Source organism: Oxyura jamaicensis, chromosome 19 (genome assembly GCF_011077185.1).
Source record: "Oxyura jamaicensis isolate SHBP4307 breed ruddy duck chromosome 19, BPBGC_Ojam_1.0, whole genome shotgun sequence".
Lineage (NCBI taxonomy): Eukaryota > Metazoa > Chordata > Aves > Anseriformes > Anatidae > Oxyura > Oxyura jamaicensis.
The window spans coordinates 8,484,986-8,498,541 of record NC_048911.1 but is presented as its reverse complement, the minus strand read 5'-3'; the positions used below and the strand labels follow the sequence as shown (position 1 = coordinate 8,498,541).

At 38.8% G+C, this 13,556-nt stretch overlaps 1 protein-coding gene and 1 long non-coding RNA gene across 3 annotated transcripts in view; one reads left to right on the top strand and one right to left on the bottom strand.

Moving 5' to 3' along the window:
* LOC118176260 overlaps nt 1-12,851 on the bottom strand; it is a 38,592-nt gene extending 25,741 nt beyond the window's left edge. Inside the window, exons 1-3 of the long non-coding RNA XR_004755318.1 lie at nt 11,443-12,851; nt 11,241-11,299; nt 747-787 (exon numbers count right to left, since the gene is read on the bottom strand). This is a non-coding gene — a long non-coding RNA (uncharacterized LOC118176260). The remainder of the gene's footprint in view (nt 1-746; nt 788-11,240; nt 11,300-11,442) is intronic.
* Nucleotides 2,320-11,049, top strand: RNFT1 (ring finger protein, transmembrane 1). 2 transcript variants are annotated; one of them, XM_035343157.1, is made up of 9 exons: nt 2,320-2,449; nt 4,010-4,373; nt 4,754-4,830; nt 5,427-5,527; nt 6,173-6,326; nt 7,937-8,095; nt 8,929-8,994; nt 9,830-9,931; nt 10,106-11,049. In XM_035343157.1, exons 2-9 carry the CDS (start codon nt 4,052-4,054, stop codon nt 10,238-10,240), a joined length of 1,116 nt encoding a protein of 371 aa, XP_035199048.1. In that variant the 5' UTR covers nt 2,320-2,449; nt 4,010-4,051; the 3' UTR covers nt 10,241-11,049. The 2 variants fall into 2 exon arrangements, with proteins under 2 accessions (XP_035199048.1, XP_035199047.1); XM_035343156.1 differs by having other exon boundaries at nt 2,322-2,449; nt 4,010-4,427.
* Nucleotides 12,852-13,556: the final 705 nt, after the last annotated feature.

Sequence of the window (13,556 nt, the reverse complement as noted above, 5' to 3'; positions counted from 1 at the left end):
TTCCTACTAATTTCACCAAAAACGTATGCTGTACACCAAACTTTAAAGGACCGTCGTTCCTTCCACGTTTTTGAAAAATAGTAATATTAGAATTTACTAAGTGGAAAAAGAAATTAAGATTAAGATTGTAATCCCCTAATCTGTTCTAAGAGGGAAGCTTTGCAAAGCTCCATCAGGAATTAGGATGCAAAATACTTTCTTCTAATATTTTTATGCATAAAACTAGGTAACTTTTAGTACAGAGTAACTGTTTAAAAGGTAGGTAGTACACTGCCAGGACAGCACCAGCAGAGTTCCACGAGGATCAGTGTTTGTTCCAATATTGTTTCATGAATTTATTAACAATGATGGGAAAAGCAGGTATAAGCTGATGAAATCTGCTGATACCATCAATTAAGGAGGTACTACCTGTACCTAGGAGGATGGGAAAGTCTGGGACTACTTATATCTTTGTGCTTCCAGACTGTCTTCTTTCCCCACCTGAAAACATGCCTGGACAGTGATTTGTCTCTCTGTGTGAGATTTATGGGCATTCTAGGAGGCGAGTCAAAAATACAGATTGGTTGATTTTTAATTAAGCATTACATAACCCAACATATGCAATACCCATGGGAAGAGGATTCAAAATTTATGTTAATAATCTCTGAAGTCTATCTTGTTTTTAAGGAGTGACTAAATCCAGATGTCATTAATAGCATCATGAAAAGATACCTGTTAAGTAACAACATCACTGAAGAGCTACATACCTTCTAATGAGTTGTGAATTGGAGATAAACCAGCAAGTGACCTGCATGAGCAAATATTATTGATTAATCATTTGCCATTAATTATTTTCATATTTCAAGTGCGTGTAAGAAACTTTGAGAGCAACTGCGATTTAAACTACATTCATAATTTAATGCATTTTATAATTACAAAAAAGGAACAGCTGAACTAGGCTTTTTATATTTATACACTTTCAAAGCATGTACAGAAGGCATGCATAATTTCCAATCATAAAATACTACTTTAAAATAAGATTTATAATTGTTCTTCCTGATATAAGTATCAAGATAGTCCACATTGTCCTTCATAATCCAAATACACCATGAGAATGACCTACTGAGCAAAGAGAATGAATATAAGCATAACACAGGTAGGGCATTATAAAAATATAACAGTACTGTTACACGCTTATAGCATAAGATGGGGATACAGCATTATAATTCTCAGACTGTTTCCAGCTGAGCATCTTAAGTCTGCATTGTTGTTGCTCCTGAGAAGTATTTAGATAATAATTCTCTACAAATTAAAAGGTCTCCTTAGTTCAGGGGGCCTACAGGAACAGGAGGCTTATTTAGGATTTAAGCATATTTGTCATAACTAGCCCAAGTTTGGCGTTATTTTGATTCCAAAACATCATCTGCAGCCCAAGTGAAATACAAAAGCTAATCCCTTCTTCCCTCAGAGGGGGGCAGAAACTTCCCGTCAAGAAATTCGAATGAACCTGGATACAGATTCATTCGAAGGTCAGCAATAACATCATAATGGCATGTAAAAGTGCTGCAGGTGCCTACTTCAAACCTACCTCCAACGGAAAGAGACACGTCCAGCAATTTCAGCTGCTTCAGTCCTCAAGTATAAAAGAGGTTTGCTATGGGCTGGCAGGAATTACTAGAGAGCAGGCCACTTAGCTCCTCAAAATGCCTAGTTTTCCACTCATGACGTGATGGCTAAGTCCCTCCCTCTCCCAGGGTTACTGACCCCACAGCCCAGAAGTTTCCCTGTTTTCATTCTGATTTTCAAAACCGCTCAGGTATCGGGCACCAAGCTTCAACGTGAGCTGCGTACCTAAACGCTTGCAGAAGTGTCTGAGCCAAGGGAAACAGATGCCATTTTTGGATGCAAACTAATTTATTCGGGAGCACATTTTGAAAGAAAACCCTGTAGCTATTTAATTCCAAGCTTCTCCTAAGAGCAGCCTTTTCCTCAGGTCTCCTGGGAGGCGCAGCCAGTTCCCCCAGCAGGACTTCCCTGCGGCGAGCAGTGACCGTACCCCAGCGCCCACACGGACGTTCCTTCACTTCCTTCCTTATTATTGCTCCCCTGACCCATTTTAACCGACACTTTCACAATAACAACAAAAAAAAAACCACCGGGAACGGCAGCCCTGCCGCTGAGGGGGGTCCCCCCCCGCCTAGCCCCTCGTCCCCTCATGGAGCAAAGGCCTGGCGGAGCCGCGGCCGCCCGTTGCCACAGCAACTCCCAGCCTTCCTCCTCCTTCTCCTCCTCGTCCCCTCACGGCTCCTCCTCTTCCTCCCCCCGCCGCGCCCTCTCCCGCCCACTCGGCCTCGGCGGCGGCGATGGAGGCGGCGGGCGGCCGCGGCCTGGGCAGCGGCGGCGGCGGGCGGGAGGCGCCGGCCGCCCCCTGAGGCACCGCCCGCCCCATGAGGAGCCGCCGCCCCCTGAGGTACCGCCGCCGGGCCGCGCCCGGGCAGGGGAAGGGCGGGAGAGGGGTCCCCGACAGCGGCGGGCGGGAGCGGGGAGGCGCCTCCGGGGTCGTTCCCCTCCCGTGTCGGGGCTTCTGTGGAGGGTGGTGGGGAGCGGGGGAACGGCGCGGCGCTGCCCCGGCCCTGTCCCGTCCTCCTGGGACCGAGCTGCGGCCTCCAGCCGCGCCCCGAGCGAGTGGGGGCAGCGCCCGGCGTGAGGGGGCTCTAAAAGTGCTGTCAGAGCTAAGAGCGGCTGTATGTGTGTGGAAACACACTTAAATACAGCCCCACAACTTCCCCCCGTAACTTAGTTCCTGCAAGTTTGTCAGGCAGGAGCCTGTGTACTCGGACAATGGGCTCGCTCACTTTTTTTTAGCATCGTTCTGTCAGGTTTTGCAGAAGCAGGCCCTACTTTTACTAACTGAAGATCGCAAATGAATGTTGTTTTCCTTTTAAAAACAGCATTCGTGGCCCAATCCTGGAGACGTGCTGTTTGTAAAGTTAATGCTATTTCCAGTTTATTGGCTTTACTCCTGCATTAAATTACAGAACATGAATTTTGGCTGTGCTGAAGCATGATGTAATCTTTGGCCAACAAAAATATAGTAGCAGCAGCATTTCTAAATGGTAGTAAGAAGTTCTATTGTATAAATTCATACAATTTACTCATCTAATATAAGCTCAATTTTAGAGGCTAAAGGCTCTCAGGTTTGTGCAAATACATTAAGAATTTCTTGCTGTGCAAAATTACCTTTTCATCTCACAAAACAGATGAAACACTATTTCATCAAAGACAGACACAGAAGTGAAAAACTGTCTAAGAAGACAGTAGAAGGATGTCAAAGGAAAAAAGAAATCCTCATTTGGGTGGTCTCACCCAGCTTGTTGGATGTGCTTCTTTTTTTTTGACCTGAACCAGATGGTCCAGGCTCTTTCAAATGCTTCTTACAATATGGACTAAACCGGGTTCTGCTTGCTTACCCAGACAGGGTAATCTCTTGTTAATCTTATAATGGCCCTCAATTTTTAATATGCACTGCCTTTTGACTAGACTTGTCCGAACAAACACCATTTTGTGGATGCATGTAAATGTACTCTTTGCTTCCTTCCCATCATCGTTTGTTCCTTTTTTTGGCCTACTACTGTTACTGACTATTTTTGTGAAATTAGGCAGCAGTTCTGAGCTGCCACAGTACCAGCTAGCATTGATCTCCAATTCAACAGCTTTTGCTGGTCTCATTTGCACTGAAACAACCTCAGATTTTGCCAAGGCAGCCAGGTTCACTGCAGGCTAGAAAATCTGCATGTGAATGAGAGGAAGCCATTTAATAAGGCACACAGAAAGTAGCCCTGTGATGACAGGGTGCAAACCCAGCACATCAGCTTTCAGCATGAAGAGAGCCAGTATCTGTTAGGAGAGCCTTTACTTTGCTTCATTCAGGCAATCACTCAATACAATTTACTGTATTTTTGTGCTGTGTCTTTTTTCCCTGCATAGTTGTACTCTTCCTTCAATGATGACCTTTTATTTCCCATTTCAGGAGACAAAGTAGTAAGAGTCTGGACCAGAAAACAATCCCACCATGCAAGCAAACTGCAGTCATCTCCACAACATCCAAGGGAGTGGTGATGACTCTTCACCTTCTCAAAGCACCCACGCAGCGAGGTCATCAGGAGAAAGCTCATGCCATCATAGCGGAGATGTTCGCATACAGCTAAGCACTGCTGCAGGAGAAGGCAGAGAAAATGCGAGTTCCCGGCCTTCGAGGCCAGGTTCCCAAAGTCGCTCACACGGACATGCCCACAACGAAGCAGGGGGGCTTGATGACTCTGCTCCAGACTCAGAGGAACACAGCGGCAGCTCCCTCTCGGAGCTCAGATACCTCCTCCAGTGGCTGCACAAAAGTCTGCCGTATATCTTGATTCTGTGTGTGAAATTGATCATGCAGCATATAATTGGTAGAGTATAACAAAACACGGTCTGAGGGAAGAGACCCTCCCCCCAAAGATAAACCGATAACCATGCCTGAGATATAATTTGATTTATTTTTAGCTTTATTTTTATTTGCTTTGTTCATCAGAAATAGAGATTTACTAAACTACATTTCAATAGCTTCTGTTTCCTTTGCTGGCACACATAAAACATGTTTAATTATTCTGGCTTGATAGTTTGAGCTATTAATGAAATCACAAAGAAATACTAGAAACAGCTTTTTTTTAAAAAACAATTCAGTATGTTTTTTTTTTTAATTTCTTGTGTATAACTGACCCTTTTTTCCTAATAGGCATTTCTCTTGGAATTGGGCTGCTAACAACTTATATGTATGCAAACAAAAGCATAGTAAATCAGGTTTTTCTAAGAGTAAGTATCACCCTACACAACATAATTCTGTAAGTTAACCAAGACCTTTATCCATTGATTCCAGAAAGAAATCTGAATGGAGATAGCATTATTTGGTAAATAAAACTAAGTGTAATAGGTTTCAAGACAGAAGCAGTCTTGTAAATCTTAATGCTTTTATACAGTGTAGAGCTTCTCAGATTAAAGTTTGCAAAATTCAGTATTTTTCTGCTTTTGACTGTTGAAATCACTTCAAGTGATACAGGATTTTTGCAGTTTATGGAAGAACTTAACTGTGTTTGGAATCAAATAGCAGTTGATAGTTTAAACTTCCAGCAGTCTCAAAGGAAAATTTGTTGTTCTTTCAGAGTGGGATGGCTTTTGGTGTGCTTTTAGGAAAGACATTGATACACGCAGAAATTATGTAGAAAACATTAGAATCACTGCGTTACTTTTCCAATGAGTTCTGTGGTTTTATCTGACCTAAAATCAGTATGAATTAGTATGGAATCCTCTAGCAATAACTCTGTTCAAGTATGACTTAGTGCTTTGGAGACACAGTTAAGATGTTTTTACCAAGATAAGGGCTGTAATTTGTCTTAACAATTATCTTACAGGAACGGTGCTCCAAGTTGCAATGTGCTTGGTTACTAGTATACCTAACTGGATCGTCTCTCCTCTTGTATTACACCTTTCATTCTCAGTCACTGTATTACAGGTAAGTAGAGGAACATCTCCACTCAGATCATAGATTAATAAAATATTAACTGGAAACACTTTATCTGGGCAACAGCTGTTTTTCTTTAATTGTAGCATTGATTTCTTTCATTGTAATCTCCATTCCTCCTCTTCTGCTAAACTGAACAGGTGTTGTTCTTAAAAACATTATGTTGGAATTTGCAAAATTAGACCACGAACTCAACTTAAAGGCTGTACTGTGCCACGGGGGAAGCAGCTGGGTTTGATTCCTAGCTTTGATCCTACCACCTTGCCTTCAGCATACTGAATACAAAGCATTCTGGCACTCTGGGGGGCTTATATCTGCCATTTATTTGTTACCGTTATTATTCTGTAGCTACAGCCTTGGTTGTAAATCAGTCAAAGGCTGTATTGCAAAAATGGAAAAGAAAGCCCATCTCTAGAGGACAAGGTTTGCCTTGTGAAAGAAGGCTCAGAAATGGAGAGATTGCCAGAGATCATAAAGGATCAATTTATAATAAAGAGTTCATTTTCTTAGCAAGTATTTTTCTCCTCTATGTAAACCATTTATTTATTTAAGCCTGCTGTGGTATTATCTCTGGTTATGCTTTCCTCTAAACAGTGTGCTCCAGTAACTTCTGGTACTTTTTTTTTTTTTTTGTAGCTTAATCTTTTTAAACCCTACTGTGGATTTTAAGAACTTCTGGGAGGTGCTTTGGATTGTGGGAGTCACAGACTTTATTCTGAAATTCCTCTTCATGGGCTTCAAGTGCTTTATTCTCTTGGTGCCTTCTTTTATTATGTCCTTTAAATCCAAGGTAAGAAAACAATCTCTATCCTTATGAGCATCCTTTTATGGTAAAATTAGCTAATTATAAATTTTACCTAAAGGAAAGTCTTTTAAATTAAAGGTCTGTATATAATCTACCACTACACTGGGCAAGAAAACCCTGTGAATTTCATGTTCTTCCCCTCTTGGTGCTAAGGAAGGTTTACAGTCTGATCTGAAACAATCGCTTGTATTATTTCATGGGATAAGTGGGTTTATTTCTATTGTAAGTGGTAGGATGAAGAAACCTTTTATTTGCAGCAATGTAAGAATGTGTATACAGGCTGCTAGCATGACCAGCTAATGGACAGTAAATTTTGTACTTGCTTGTCAGTAACTGATATGGGGAGATTTTAATACCTGTGCGTGTAAATGACTTTTTTCTCTTTAAAAAAAATCATTTTCCTTTTGTTAATTAGTAATGTTTGTCAGACCAATGAGTTTGATTCATAGCTTTTTTTTTCCTCAAACCAATGAAATTTAATGATTTTTATAGAAGTGTGCATTGGTTGGTGGGTATGTATCTTTATCTGCTTCCCAAGGTAAGACATGCAAAAAATAATCTGTTTTATGTTGAAATATAACATGCTAGTACTAGTAAAACAAACAAATATAGTTAGCATGTGATAGGATTTGAACAAGTGTTTTTGTAGGTTTTATCTTTTAAAATGTACCAGAACAGTATTTCTTAGGTATGGATGATTTGGAGAAATACTAGCTTATAATCAAGATCTCCGTATCTACAACTACCCATACAACAGCACAAAATTGTTATTGGAAATTCCATTACACCAACGGTGACTTAAATTGACTAAATTAAAGAAAGAATCTGGTCAATAGTGAGAAATCATGCCATTTTCCTGTCAAATTAGTCAAAGAGTACTTCATCCCCTGTTATTAGAGCTAATACCTATGATTAATCAAATACACACTCACAATTATTAGAAGTATATACATGTGTTTGCAGTGCTCTGTGGAGGCTACTTGTCTTTTGTAGTTACTATTCAGTAACGTTTAGGGCATTAGTGAACTCAGTTTACCTGTTCAGCCCACATACTCTTGTTTCTTTCTCCTCCTGTCCCCACCTTTTTCTTATTACCCATTTCTACATAGGGGTTATTTATCACAAGAGAAGCCTTTTTACACAGGCATGAAATATATTAAAAATGGGTTTCATCTAATCATTATGCTTTTTAATAAAGAGAGAGGCCTTACTGGTTTTTAATCCTAAATGGCGAAAACTTGTAATGACAAGCTGATCTGTGTCTTAGCTTCCTTTTTCAGGTAACTTTTTCTTTTTTAATGCTTATGAAAGCAAGTTTGATAGCATTCTAGAAGGCAGGCATCCTCCAAAGCCACCCTATTTTAGCCTATTAATTTTTCTTCAGTACAGCAATTAATTGTGCTATTGTTGCTTGTACAGTTGTGGTGAAATTTATCATCTGGTCTTCGTTCTTCCAGTTTTGTCCTTCATATACGCTTACTTCAAGATCTGATATGGGGAAGTTACTCTAAAGAATGCTAGTACATCTTTTCTATATATTTTTAAAAGTGTTTGTAGTTTACATCTTGAGAGATTCTTTTGCATGTCTTGCTTAGGGCTACTGGTACATGCTGTTAGAAGAACTCTGCCAGTATTACCGTATGTTTGTCCCCATACCAGTTTGGTTCCGTTTTCTTATTGGCTATGGGGAGCCTGACAGTGTGCTAGGCTGGACCCTTGGGATATTGCTGGGCCTTCTCTACCTCATCCTAAAGGTACGTAAGCCTTATAGTCCTCATAAACTATTTTACAGTAATTGTCACTGGAGGGGTAGAGGCATATGAGCTAGCTGTTAGAACTAACTTGCAAGTTGATGCTTCAGTTTAACCGATACAATCTTCCAAAACCGATAGCACCCTGAGCCGGTTTTCCTAAATCTTCTTGTCTATTTCTGCACCTGTTCTGGGAGACTGGGGTTGTGTATCAAAGAACACTGTTACTATAGGACCCTTCTCAAATCAGACATTGATCAGACTGGCATCAGAAACTCAGAGAAAGAGTGCTTGAAAAATAAAGATGAAATTTATGGCTTAAAAAAGCTAGCATTTTCCAACAAAGGAGATTTTCTCTGCTAGAATGCCTCCGTGATGCTAAACAAGTTAGAAAAGTGTTTAAAATGGCTGTCTACTGTGCTAAAGAGCTCATCCGCCCCAAGTGTAACCAATCTCAGTACAAGTTCTGCTTTGAACATGAAAAATACTTCATAATACTATGGTGCCTTAATTACAAGACTAAAGTCTACTGTGTACATAATAATAATGCTGGTATATTTGAAATTGAGTGCTTCATTTCATAACCTTACCAATATTTTTCTTGTAAAGAACAGCCACCTCTTGGTGAAAAAGATCTTCGGGATAAATTCTGAGTTTGGCTACACATGTAGCAACTAAAAATAGGGTTGGTCTGAACTATTGCTTTGCTTATGTTCCTGCCAACATCAGATTACAGTGGCACTTCTACTGCTGGGATTTGCACGGAAGCTTGGAAGCTTTCTTTAATTCACAGAGAAAGACTTTAAACATAACTTAGGTTTTCCTTCCCGTTTCAGCTTTTGAGTTTTTTTGGACAATTGAGAAACTTCAAACAGGTTTTACGGATATTTTTTACACGACCAGTGAGTATTGAATGCTCTTATGACAAAAACGGTAGATCTGATTTAAGTGAAAAGGCTTCTTTTTGAAATATCTCATTCATATATTCCTTTGTATAGTTCTAGAAGTAGACAACTGCATTTTTAAAGTAATCCCTCTAAACACACTCCCCCATTTCACAGTGTAGGTTTCCTGACTATGTAATTATGGGCTAACTTGAACCAAAGAAAACTAAACCACCACTATTCTGCATGTCCCTTCAGGTAAAACTATGTGGAATAACCTATCCTTGTTTTCCTAATTTTTAACTGGAATAAATATTGGTTGGATATAGGTAAAGCTTTATGCAGAAATATAAGTGAAAAATGAAGCTTTCCAAAATAATTGACATGCAAGTAATATCTGCTACAGTTTTAAAAGCTTCTCAATAATCTTTCTCTATAGTAACAAGTATAGTTATTTAATATCTGCTATTTATGCAGTAAAATATATAGAAGACTTTAGAGCACAGTATCACTGAACTAAGACAATACTAAAGCACTTCAGTGTTTTCATTTTTTTAAGTGCTGTCTTGATCAAATTTAAGATGAAATTTAAGTGTTTTGCTTGGAGGTCACTTAAAATAAAACTGCTACAGATTTTTCCTACAACTATTATCAGGGGAAGATATTAACTGCACATTATGGTAGGGGAGAGGGCATAAGCAATAGTCCCTAGAACAACTGTTGAAAAATCTAGCAAGGTTTTAGATTAGGGATTGGATATTTCTCCTGACATACCCTTATTCCCAATTCCTTTCTGTCATTTTCTTTTCCCCCTTTGAAACTATTATCTGCTGAAAAAAATCTTGTTTTACAGCACTATGGGGTGATGGCTAGCAAGAGACAGTGTTCTGAATCAGATGATATTTGTTCTATCTGTCAAGCTGAATTTCAGAAGCCTATTCTGCTTATCTGTCAGGTAATACACATAATCAGAATTATTTTTTGCAAATGTTTTTTAAAAAAACTGGTTAACATAGATTAGCAAGTGTCTGTCTTCTGATTATCTTTAGAAATGAGGTAATGCAAATAATAGACCTTCTTATAAGTGGAAGAGCTTAGAAGCTCTAAGTTGTCATTCTTTTCATTACAGCACACATTTTGTGAAGAATGCATCTCTTTATGGTTTAATAGAGAAAAAACGTGTCCACTCTGCAGAACTGTTATTTCAGACCATGTTAACAAGTGGAAGGATGGAGCTACATCTATGCATCTACAGATTTTCTAAAGCATGTTAAATCTTGTTTTACGGTTCATTTGTACAAGCTAAGGTCTTCCAGCTTACTGCAGGTGAAAGTGTAGGTGACAGGGAACGAGTTTCCAAATCATAGATTATCTAGGATTTTATGCCTTTATGAAATATCCCAATATTTAAAACAGTGCAGGGAATGTTAATTTGCTTTCTTAAGTACAGAAAAATAAGTTTTCAGAATGAAAGGAGAAAAGCCAGCATTGCTTCTCCTGTGATTCTTCCGGGAAACAAATCAAATCCTTAAAAAAATGCTGCATTGCTGCTTGCAGCTGCTTCTTCATTCAACATTTTATTTAAAAGTTTAAATAGTTTTCCAGACTGCGCTAAATTTTATTTATCCTTTTAACATTACTGAAAACAAAAACCTAGATTATGAGCAAATTTTACACTCTGGATTACAGTGGGAGTTAAAGCTATGTGTCACACTTGACATTAAAGATCCTTTAATGCTAGCTCAACAGATCAGAGAAATTAACTTCTTATTCATGCATCTAAAACAGCAACTATTTCTCACTGTACCTGGAAATATGACACAAGAATAAGATGTTTCCCCTTTAGGTTCTTGCAGATATCTAATTGATCTTAAGCTTAATACATGAATCAATCACTGATACTAGTTTTTTACTTGGCATTTTATGAAGCTGGTATTTTTAAAACAGATCTTTAATACTATATTTTCTTGTCACATCAGGAACCAGATTTTCGTACAGGGGAGAATCTATTTTATATTATATATGCAATTTGTGGTATACATAAAAATCAGAGAATAAATGCATTTAAATCATTTGTTTGGTGCACATTGAATAAAAAAACAAGTTTCGTTACTGTTTCAGTATTAACTTACATGTAAGTACATAGTAACAGCTCACTGCTAGGCATACCTTGCTGGTTAAACTAATGTCTTATGAAAAACAAAAACCCAAATGCTCCAACTTATTCATGACTAGTCTTTATGCTGATTATGGATCTAACTTACCTATCTTACTTCCTTTTTTTTTCCTGCTTGTCTTTTCTCACCTTGCTATTCAGAAAATACTAAAAAAAACAACAACAAAAAAAAGCACTTATTATTACAGGCAAAGCTGAATTAAGTTGTCATTAATTTAAGTTTTTCTTAACTGAGTATATTTAGGAAACTTCTAAATTATGAAAAAGGAATTAAAAAGTTAAATACTTACTTGATGAATGATGTAGCAACTCAAACAGCCAGGCAGGGTGCCTGAGTACTGTGAAGTTGCAGCAGAAGCAGGCAGATTTATAGGACTGACAGAGCATGATGGGAGAGTGCTTAAAGGTACAGCTAAAGTGTAATACTAGTAAGATCTACTATTCTGAATAAAATCTTAATGTTACGGAAGATTCAAGCTAACAGGTATCGTTTTATGTCAGGTTTTTCTATAGCATACTATGTATTTGCTAATTACATTTTTGTTTGAAGTTTACTGCAGTTCAGATAAGTGTGCTGTATGGTTGTTCCACCATGGAATCTGAGTGACTGGGGAAAAAGACTCCAGCTTAAAGAAAACAGGCAAAAGCTTCTGAGTCTGTAATTGGAAACTTCTGGGAGTACAAGAGACTGGTTCTCAGGGAGGCCTTTCCCAGCAGGTGAGGTACTTAGTTTGGAGAATGTGCAGCTGAATGGTGTTAGTGCAGGCCAGAGGGTGTCAGGGAAAAATTAGTGCTTGGCCACAGCCTGAGCTGTGCTATAACGGTCTAGCGCTCATGCCTCCGGTACTGGCAGAACAAACTGCTCTTTGTTTCCTTGGAGAGATCTAGCTGTGCCTTAGTTTGCATTTAAAGTTGATACAAGATCAGGTCTCTGTCATCTGAATTTCATCTATGCTAATGCTCAGACTGCTGCTGCAGCAGAACTTACCTTGAGTGATAGACAAGGACTGAATCTGTCAAGGAACAAAAATGAGTAGGGGGAACTGAAGGTTGGATTCTGAATCTGAAACACCCACAGAACTTTGGCAGCTTACGTGGCTCTTCAGACAGTTATGTAATCATATTTAGACTTTCCTAAAGAAGCTGAACATACAGTTTACCTAAATGGGGTTCTAATTTGTTGTGGTGTTTGTTTTTTTTTTCTTAATACAGATATTGTGTGAATATTGTTTAAGCAATTTGAGTGCCATATTTAATTCAGTCAACAAACAGCACCTACAAAAAAAAAAAAAAGTGTGAATAAGCCTAAGACATATTTGCCCTTCTCTTAAACTATAATAACCAACTTGCCTAGTATTCTAGAAAAGTAGGGAGCACAACAAAATATGCTGTAAGTGCTTTAAGTCAGTCTTGCATTGTTGCTGATCCTCTGGTTTTTGTCTGCCACATAGTAGTAACACCACCTTACTAGAATAAGGGCGAATATTGGTCAGATATAGGATCAGAGAATAATTTGTCCTATTCTCTGTCCCAGTTAATGCACTTTCTTCAAGATACAGTGACAATTACCCAAACCCAGTAATATTATCAAACACCGTTTATTTAAAAAAAAAAAAGAACTTAAAAGATTTATCAGCCAGGTTACATTTCATAAATGAAACAAGTCATTCTCATCTTAGTTACAGAGAGGAAAGAAGCGAGTAACTTACATCCATGAGTGACATCCTCTCTGATCCGCTTGTCAGCACCATGCTATTAAGATGCAGCTCTTCCTCTTCAAGCCCACTCAGGCCAGGGTAGCTGCACTGCTTTCCACACAGACACACACACGCGCACACACACAGACACCAACACCCAGCACGTGATTCTGCAGGAGACAGAACAGAGAAGAGGATGGCAAATGGCAATCAATATCCTTTCTTTAAGAGCCAAAGAAACTAGGAAAAGGTACCAGCCCTTAGTAAAGACAGACTGAGCAGAACTAGCATCTGTCAGGTCGTTTAAGTTCTAAGCTCATTTAAATTCTACCTCCCTCCTTTTTCCTTCAAAGCTGTCATGAATGACAGTTATGCTTAGGCCCTACCTACTTCCTAAAAAATAAAAAAATAGGTCACTTGGATTGGCATGTTTAAATTTTCAGTTAATTGCTATTCACATCCATCTTACGCTGCAGTGTATTTAGCTCCAGTAAATTGTGAAAGATGAAAAACAGAATAGGGATTACCTTTTTTTTTCCTACTAAGGCAGCTGAAGTTTGTTTCTTGAACACAGCTACAAAGCCAAGTTAATCTAGAAGAGAACAATCTGTAGAAGTTCATACACAGAAACCACGTACAGTAAATCATCAAGGACCTACAGGAAGAATACTGAAGTAATTTGCCTTGTTCTTAAAAACTTTTTTTTT

Bases quoted from the DNA above. Each gene is read 5' to 3' on its own strand.
- RNFT1 (XM_035343156.1), top strand. From the start codon at position 4,052: ATGCAAGCAAACTGCAGTCATCTCCACAACATCCAAGGGAGTGGTGAT. The intron at 5,528-6,172 runs GTAAGTAGAGGA...TTTTTTTTGTAG, and splicing joins TCTCAGTCACTGTATTACAG to CTTAATCTTTTTAAACCCTA. The intron at 6,327-7,936 runs GTAAGAAAACAA...TGTCTTGCTTAG, and splicing joins TTATGTCCTTTAAATCCAAG to GGCTACTGGTACATGCTGTT.